The sequence below is a fragment of the Rosa chinensis genome, chromosome 5 (genome assembly GCF_002994745.2).
Source record: "Rosa chinensis cultivar Old Blush chromosome 5, RchiOBHm-V2, whole genome shotgun sequence".
NCBI lineage: Eukaryota > Viridiplantae > Streptophyta > Magnoliopsida > Rosales > Rosaceae > Rosa > Rosa chinensis.
In genome coordinates this window covers 55,271,459-55,280,788 of record NC_037092.1, presented here as the reverse complement: position 1 = coordinate 55,280,788, position 9,330 = coordinate 55,271,459, and the positions used below count along the sequence as shown (strand labels likewise).

General features: G+C 36.7%; 1 protein-coding gene across 2 annotated transcripts; it reads right to left on the bottom strand.

Annotated features, from left to right (window-relative positions):
• Window positions 1-3,452: 3,452 nt before the first annotated feature.
• LOC112167331 lies at window positions 3,453-9,068 on the bottom strand. Of its 2 annotated transcripts, XM_024304340.2 has the most exons (10): window positions 8,208-9,068; window positions 7,644-7,774; window positions 7,463-7,525; window positions 7,236-7,325; window positions 6,885-7,050; window positions 6,180-6,369; window positions 4,947-5,785; window positions 3,986-4,600; window positions 3,847-3,912; window positions 3,453-3,739 (listed from the first exon to the last, which is right to left on the bottom strand). In XM_024304340.2, exons 1-10 carry the CDS (start codon window positions 8,778-8,780, stop codon window positions 3,632-3,634), a joined length of 2,841 nt encoding a protein of 946 aa, XP_024160108.1. In that variant the 5' UTR covers window positions 8,781-9,068; the 3' UTR covers window positions 3,453-3,631. The 2 variants fall into 2 exon arrangements, with proteins under 2 accessions (XP_024160108.1, XP_024160109.1); XM_024304341.2 differs by lacking the exon at window positions 7,644-7,774 and having other exon boundaries at window positions 8,208-8,433.
• Between the last annotated feature and the right edge of the window lie 262 nt (window positions 9,069-9,330).

Sequence of the window (9,330 nt, the reverse complement as noted above, 5' to 3'; positions counted from 1 at the left end):
GGTGGCTGTCCAACACATCAAATTTTCCCCTTTTGTAGATTTGTTTAAAATCTAGCTTTGGAATTGAGGAGTTTTTTACCTCCTGTTCAATTTCGTTGAATTCGAATTCTTCAGCATTGAGGAGTTGCACTCCTTTCTTTTTCCCGAAGATGCTCATCATCTTGACATCTCTTGTATCTTTCGGGTTTTCATACCGAATACTAGTTTGACTAGTAGAAGGTCCAAGAAAAATCATGTTTGGAACAAGATTCTTCTCAGGTTTTTCTAATGGTTTAAGTCCATTAGTTTTCTTTGGTTTTACTGTAGGCACTTTCTTGTCCTTCAGTATATTTTTCAAAGAATCCAGCGTTTTTTGCTGTCCATTGATTTTTCTACTAACATTTGTTAGCTTTTCTTCTTCTGTTTTTGGAAGTTCCTTGATATAATCTATTTTGTTTTCCAATTTTTCTAATTGGTAGATTATAGCAGGTAGTTTTTCTAGATGATCTTGACATCTAGATAATTCTTTCAGCAAGATCTGATGTTTCTCATCAGAGGATTTCAGTAGAGAATTCAACTTCTCTAATATTAAATCAGACATTGTCCCCATTAGGGGGGATTCCCCTTTTGAGCTATTTTACAAGCTCTGATACCAGTGAGGTGTGGATCTAACCAATGCTCAAATAATCAAGAGGTTTTTGTTCCTCTTTAAGAGTATATGAGATATCTTCAATATCTTGTTCAATTTTATAGATTCTTGTTTGCAATTTATAGATGATATCCCATTAGTTGAGAGTTTCTCTGCTAAGATTATCTCTAAAGTTTTTCAACTTTCTCAGCTTCTTTTTTTTTTTTTTTTCAATTCTTTGCTAGTACTGTTACAGATAGCAACTAACTCAAGTCTGTCAAAAATTGGAATTATGAATAGTAAAATTTAACTGCTTACCTTTGAATATAGAGGATGAAGTATAGCTGCAATTATAGTCTAAACAAATAAATTCAAGATGAGCCCACCACGCATTATCAAAATAATAAAGATGTAATAAGAAAAAAAGATGATGGAGAGGGGTATTCGTGGGATGAATAGTAAGTGATTTTGAAAAGTAGGAAGAAAAAGTGGAAAGTTTTGTGTGAGTGGGAATAAAAATAAGTTTGTAGGGTTGTAAACACGGAAATCTGAAAGCAAACAAGATGCAGACACGTGTACAAAAAATAATAATTTTATTAATTTAAGTGTGGGTTACAATATTTGGTAATCCTCTGATTCGATCTCCGACGATGAATTTCACTCAAGGGCTTGACGCTTGTCTTGAGTTGGACGGTGGTCACGAGAGTTGACACGTGACGAACGCTTTAACTTGAGGTTGGTGAGGAATCGGCTATTTGGCAGCTTGATGGTTCTTCACACGAGCTTGGGAGTCTTCAGAAATTTTGAGAGTGTCTTCTTCTCTATTTTTGGCTGAAGTCCTTCTCTTGATTTGAGAGGGGGTATTTATAGTATCGGCGTCTCGATGACATAGCATTAATCACATTCCGTAATTGTGTAATTAAATCAATTAGTTTTAATTGATTGATTTAATTATCTTTTATCTAAGGAATATGACAATCAATTTCGATTTGATTTAATGCCTGATTTCAATCAGAATTAAACAATCTAATCTGATTGATATTTGAATTTAATACTTGATTTCAATCAGAATTAAACAATTTAATCTGATCGATATTTGTATTTAATACTTGATTTTCATCGAGATCAATAAGTTGAATGCGATTGATGCGCTTTAAATACTTAACTCGAGCAACAATCAATCAGCGATAATTTGAAGCTTCCACAATTGATGCTTCCACGTCATTCAATCAATGGACGTGCCAATTTGTAAACACGGAAATCTGAAAGCAAACAAGATGCAGACATGTGTACAAAAAATAATAATTTTATTAATTTAAGTGTGGGTTACAATCTTTGGTAATCCTCTGATTCGATCTTCGACGATGAATTTCACTCAAGGGCTTGACGCTTGATCTTGAGTTGGACGGTGGTCACGAGAGTTGACACATGACGAACGCTTTAACTTGAGGTTGGTGAGGAACCGGCTATTTGGCAGCTTGATGGTTCTTCACACGAGCTTGGGAGTCTTCAGAAATTTTGAGAGTGTCTTCTCTATTTTTGGCCGAAGTCCTTCTCTTGATTTGAGAGGGAGTATTTATAGTATCGGCGTCTCGATGACATAGCATTAATCACATTCCGTAATTGTGTAATTAAATCAATTAGTTTTAATTGATTGATTTAATTATCTTTTATCTAAGGAATATGACAATCAATTTCGATTTGATTTAATGCCCGATTTCAATCAGAATTAAACAATCTAATCTGATTGATATTTGAATTTAATACTTGATTTCAATCAGAATTAAACAATTTAATCTGATCGATATTTGTATTTAATACTTGATTTTCATCGAGATCAATAAGTTGAATGCAATTGATCCGCTTTAAATACTTAACTCGAGCAACAATCAATCAGCGATAATTTGAAGCTTCCACGTCATTCAATCAATGGATCACTCATGTTTTGACATGTGTCATCCTCGAAGCTCACATAATTTTGGTGACATATGAGCCACGTGTGCCTTTTGTAGGACCCATGTGCCAACTAAGCTTGTTTAGTCAAAATTTCAAAGATTGACCGATTTATTTAATGAATTTTATTTTCATTAAATTTCTTGTGTCTACAGGGGTGTATGGGAAGTATATTGCTAGTTTTGGGGGTTATGAGAATTTTCCCTAGATTTTATATTAAAAATTCTTATTTGCCTATTTTTATTGTCTTCCATTGCTGCATAAAAAAACATAAAGACAAAGGCAATTCTTGTGAATAGTATCACTCTTTATGCCTAGAGTTTGATTTTCAACCTATAAGCTGTGCTATTACCAAAAAAAAATTAAAAAAATAAATAGTAGGCTGTGCCTACTACTACATATGCTCTTAGAGCAAGTTCACCCGTTTGGTCACTAGGTTACGTACTATTCACTGCTTTTTTGTGTTTATTTTCACTCTATGGGTAAAGGCACAGTTTCCAATAAGATCTAGGTCACCAGGTCAGCTTGCAGGTCACCAGGGCGACACAGGGTGACCCAAGGAGTGAAGATATACATAAAAAACAGTGAATAATAGGTGACCTGGTGATCCACGAGTGAACTTGCTTTTAGATTTGGTTGGTTGAGGATAGGCTCGACGTCCACGGTGGTGGATTGGTTGAGTTGAATGATTAAGGTCGCCTCGCACGTCGTTGTAGACCATTTATTGGTTTTGAATTGGTTGGGTTAGGTCCAGGCGTCCAGCTAAGCTAGTTCAAAATTATATAGCTATCTGATTACCATCAAAACTATTTTGATGGTTCATCGGTATTCATCTATTAGGTGTTCATTTGTTTGATTATGGCCAGATATACAATTATGGATTTTGCTCAACTTTTAGCAAAGATACTTTTCCAAGGGGCCTAAAATATTATTCTGTCTGCTATGTACAAAAAGGTGGCTAGAAAGCTAAAGCTAACTGGAATTTTTCAGTGATCGTGTGTGTATATGTATATATGGCTTTTATATGTTTTGTAGTGTGATTTTTACAGAAAGTGTACTGTTGCTGCTACTTCATGATGCCAAGGCTGTCCAGTAACTTGCTGTGCATAAGCTCGTTGGAGTGCCTATGATTCGTGACCATAACCAATTTGTGCCCTCAATTTGTCGCATTTCAGCCAACTGCCAAAAAAATCAAATTCAGTAATGGTAATGTCCTTGCTGATTACTGTGATTCTCTATTAGGAAAATGATTAGAATCAGGTGGATAAATGATGGTATATTCTTACTCTGCCATCTTTCAGCTCAAAGATTACTGAATCCTGAGCAAACATAATTGGTCGTATCGGTGCCACCTGTATAAGATTAAACCAAAGATCATTAACTTCACATCAGGCAGTAAAGCCATTACTGCAGCTTGTTACTAACCTCTGGATTACAGTCACTGCTTAGGTGGTTAGCTTTTTCAGAATCCTTCCTTGAACTAGCTGCAAGATCTTCATTGGTGCAGAACTTTTCCTTCTTGTTATTTCCTTCCTCTTGTCTTTCATCTTCAGCAAATGTATTTCCCAGGGATGGGAAACCGCAGTTTTTCCACCTCCATGTCATCTGATCCATATACCTCAAATAAACATGTCCATTTGAGCCAATTAGAAACAGTTGATTACGTTCTAGGGATGGACCTGGTGAACCAACCAACGTGACAACTTTATGTGGAGTTCCATGTTCCACCCAGTTCCATCCATCCATTGCATTCCAGTGATATTCAACTAGTCCACCATCTACTGATAGCATGAACAACGAACCTGTTAGTGAAAGCAATGATGACCTCATTGCAGTTCCAGGTAGTCTTGATAGAACCAAATGCTGAGACTGGTAATGCTCATGCCACAGTTCAGTCACTTTGTTATACTGATATAGTCGACCATTCCTCCCAATGACAAACACTATTTTTTCCCTGAACAGTTCCTGGTCAACTATAGATGCAATCTTGGTATTCGGAGGGTTTCTGCAATCTTTCCATTTGAACTTCCTCAGGGCAACCTACAGAAGACAAGTCAGTTTGTAGCCCACTGGAGAATTTCTAATTATTTATGAAAATTGTAGCTAAAAAACAATTTTTTCTTCTTCTCTGGGCTCTTCTTTCTTTTTAATGGCTAGAAGTGGTTATTTATATTCCAATATACTCGTCATCTATTATACTTCTCTATTACAAAATTTATGATTCCATGAAAAAGCAATTATGAATTTATGTTTCTCTTGCTTCACTGACATCATTGTGTAATACATGCATTCGACTTGAGAGAATAATCTAGCCACAGTCACTATCTTAATACTATCTTAATGATTCAGGCAAAGTGAATTCAAGGTGACTGAACTTTCAACTTACAGTGAACTGAAGTAGTCTGCCATTTCGGCTCACGAAAAAGAGTGCATCCTCTACTGTTGCTTTCATAGATCTACCCGGCATTGCATCCCATGGAGGGCCTCCAACAACTTGCCTTCCTTTCCTCGAGGAAGTGCAGTTGATCCATGCTAGCTCGCTGTCACTCCTTTCCCTTATAAACAAATTTCCGTAAGTGTCAACGACATACAAGCTTCCATTGTAGTTTCCTACTGCACCTTTAATAGCTGTTGAGTGCTCGTGCCTCAGCCATATCCATACATTTTCAGTATAAAGATATTCAAAGGTAAAACCACCATCTGTTATAAGGAAAAAAGATCTGCCTCCATGCATCGCTCTCAAATGGAAATTTGAGTTAATCCAGTTGTCTGGTAAATTGTGTTCTTCCAAAGATTTTGCTCGGCCAGTACTCGATGGCCCTGGAATTAAGTAATGCTGCTGTGGCTGACTTCCTTTTCGCCTTGTCGTCACTGTTCTTGCAATTCCAAGATCATTTCGCTCATCTTTTATCCCTGTGATGCAATTTGTGGGTCCCCACTGTTCTGTGCAGTACTCTGCATTCCAACCTTCAGTCTCTGGGGCATCTAGTATTGACCATACATACTTGACTGTCGCTTTCTTTCGGAACATTACCTGATGAGATGGACCTGAGGTTTCACCACCTAAGCCAGATAGATGCAGTTCTGCAAGTCTTGCATCATCCAGTGGGAATAGAATTCTGCCAAGTTGAATTTGTACACCAGCAATACCTCTGGCAACTTTCGCATGTATGGGATGCATATGGTTCACCCATGCTTCTGGACTCTGGTTCTCTTGAGCGATTCCTACATTAATGTGGAAAACATTTACAATCAAAATTAAGTTGTGTACCTTCATATAGACCACAGTCTCCTTGCAACCTTTGAAGGACCACATTAGCATGAGTGCACTAGAAGATTTAGGTTGACTTTTGAGTTGAAAGTAGTTTATCAGTCCATTCCCAGAATCAATTTAGAAGTTCATGGCCAAGTGTGTTATATAGGTTTTTGGTGCTTGAAAAACAATACAGTATGCAGGGGCAGTCATGTGGTATTTTCTTGAACAACAATACAGGTGGGGAAGAATCCTAGCTCTAGCATGTCAACAACAAAACTTGTCAGATTTAATAAGGGAAAGTAGTCCTCTGTGTGCATGATACAGAAAGTTTTCAGTAATTAACTATTTTCAATCCGCACTCACCTGATTGTTTTGGTATTTGATATTCAAAAACAGATCCAGTAGATGTAGTGAAAAACAGTGAGAATTTTTTTTCATATGCGTCATCATGCAGCACTGGTGTTATAGATGTCAGGTGTTGATCCTTTGGACTTCCAAAGACCACCCATTTCCACTTCCTTTGGTGTAATCGTCTCTCCACCAGTTTACCACCCTGCTTATATGCAAATTTTTGTGAGTTGTGTCAAATTTTAAAAGAAATTAAGAAGACAATGGCACCAGACTAGTAAAGGTTTCCAGATTTGGGTTTATAGGTTAGGTTTGATGACTTGAAGTAAAATCTTTAAGAACTACTAAACATACAGCAGCACTGAGGAAAATTTTCTGCTTTTCTACATAGAAAATAACTGTTATTCAATGAATAGTGTGAGCATGTATTGTAGTCCAATCTGAAGGTAAAAATTCTTTTGGATATTCAAGATTAAAGATGACAGTTGATCATCCTGAGGTTCAATACCCAATTGATAGTTATGACTAATTTTATTCTCGTGAATCATCAGTCGTTCCCAGATAGTTATTGGAGTTTTAGTTAAAGCAATAGAGCAAACTCACCTTGGAATTCTTTTCCCTTCTATACATATTCTTCAAATCTATCTTATTATTTCATTTTAATGAAAGCTGAATCTGTCTTGAAACTTAGAAAATGATAAATATTATAAAATGAAGCACCTTTGTTAGAAGAAACAGTGATATAGAATGGTCTCCATTCAAGCCATGTAATGTACTCCCGGTTAGTGGCATTAGGGAAGCATCTTGAGCTGTTTCTTCTCTCCATATATGCTTCTTCCAAGATGGTTTTGACATCCTGTCGTATTCATAAAGATCACCTGCAGAACTGCATTTTACAGTTACATATTATGCTGCATTTGGTAAATTGTAATATGGGAATAAAACATTCCAGCATTTATGGAACTCATGAAGCGATCATTGAAGGGTACATCAAGTTTCATTGACTTCACTGAGTTTTACAATATTTTGAGTAATGAAAATATGCAGGCACACATCGTAAGAGTTTCTTACCTTATGGTATAAATTACATCTGTTCTAATACTAGCAGCATCGGCTATTGCTGCAACATTTGCTCCAGGGGGTTGTCCATGATTTTCCCATCTGTTCTATGTTTATAGCACAAACGTCCAAGTGAAATTAGAGTCTCCCCATCATCTACAGAATAAATAGAGACTAAAATTCAAACTTAAGACTCAGCATTTGGTGTGATGCTTGTTCTTGGGATATGTGGTTCTCACCTCAGAGGCTCAAGTTCTCCAAGTTCTAACAGAGTCCCGTTTTTTGTGCAGAAATATACTCTCCTGGCAGGAAACGAAGGAGTTATTAGGAGATACTCAACTTTCTAAACTTTTGTGGTGAAGGAATTCGATTATGCTTTCTTAGTATAAATTTTCACTCTAAAAGTGAAATTATACTCACTCTGCAGTATATGAAACAACCCCCGACTTAATTAGGATCGTAGAACTTTGTTCTCCTTCTTTATCTGTGGTTTGACCGAGTGTAGGTGCAAACTCTACCCAAACAGGCTGTGAGCTCTCACTGAGTTGCATCTGAAAAGTAGAGTTTAAAAACTTGTATAAATATATATATATATATATATATATATATATATTTTTAAGCGTGAAAGGTTGATTTAAGATTGTCATCATGAGTTTGTGACGTAAAAGACTCATATTTTTTTAACAAGAATGATATATCTTTATGTTTGCTTATGACATAGGACATAACTAGTGGATCAAATAGTTTGTTGTGATAAAGTTTAAAGAATCATTTCAACTGTAGGCACTACTTGAAAAGATTTTTGATCAAATGTTTTACCAGTTCATGTCTGAAGATTGATCCCCCTCCCTACCTCATTAAAATTTGTAAACAAGCAGGAAGAAGATTACCAATAACAAGGTATATTGGAATTGAATTCAGGAAAATAAGAGTATATCGTATTGAACACGTATGTGAGCATCAGTTGGGTTACATTATTGGTACCTGATAGAGAATTCCTGCTTCAGACAGAGCAAGAATTGTCTGGTTGAATAAGAAGACAGAGATTGCATGAGCTCCAGATATTGGTAAATCATGGGGGGCTATGACCCACTGTAGCCCATTCCAAAACCTCTCATAGATAGACCCACTTTGACCAGTGATCCAGATTGATGCATCATTCATTTTGGTCAATGAAACTCTCTTTCTCAGAGGCAAAGCATCCTCCTTGTCATAGCCATCCACTTTGTTTTTCAAGCTCTCCCTCAATCTTGGAACCTCAGATTGGGTTTCTACAGGTTTTTCTTCTTTTTTGTTGGTTGGACCAATTGAAGCCACTACAGTACAGTTATCATTAACACAAGACACCAGATCATAAGGCAATTCAACTTCAACCCAGCTGTTGGTTTGCTCCTTGAACTCCCAGAACCTATCTGTTTTCTGCTGAAATTGTCTACTGGGTTGTGGGAAATAGTGGTGGTCTTGGCACCATGAAGCAGAAGCAGAGCCAAGACCCACAAAACACTCGACTGTCAAAAGGACCCAGATGAAAAATATCAGATGGAATATTATGGACATGGTGGGGTGGGGTGGGGTGGCTGAGAGCCTTAATTTGAGTGAAGGAAAGAGAAAGAAGTTCAAGATACATGAACACAGAATCAAAGAAAGACTTGAAAACTAAGATACATCTATATATATATGTGGTTGGTGCCAAGGACAAGTTTGGTTGGTTTGAATCTTTTGTGGTGGCGCATATGGACCATATATGAAAAGGCTCATAGCAAATAACTACACAAACGACTACTAACTACCAATTTTGGAAACACAGCCTCCACATAGAAGATAGAGAGAGAGAGAGACAGAGAGAGAGATGGTTGTGGGGGCTCACACATATAGAAGAGATGTAGATTCTTGGAACTCAATGACCTCTATAGCATAACCTCTTCTGCTCATTTGTCAAAGCCTGCAATAGGCTAGTAATTTTTTTTTTTTGATAAGGAATAGGCTATTAATTAATAACTATTTACAAATCAGGTGACGTTACCTAAATGAGTGAAAAACTATTTTCATACCTAATTCTGATTACTTTTTGGTTCAATGATGTGTTATTGCACTAACCACCAGGGAA

Coding starts and splice junctions, on each gene's coding strand:
- LOC112167331 (XM_024304340.2), bottom strand. CDS start 8,780: ATGTCCATAATATTCCATCTGATATTTTTCATCTGGGTCCTTTTGACA. Junction 7,775..8,207: donor AAGCAGGAATTCTCTATCAG/GTACCAATAATG, acceptor TCTACTTTTCAG/ATGCAACTCAGTGAGAGCTC. Junction 5,786..6,179: donor TCAAATACCAAAACAATCAG/GTGAGTGCGGAT, acceptor ACATTAATGTAG/GAATCGCTCAAGAGAACCAG.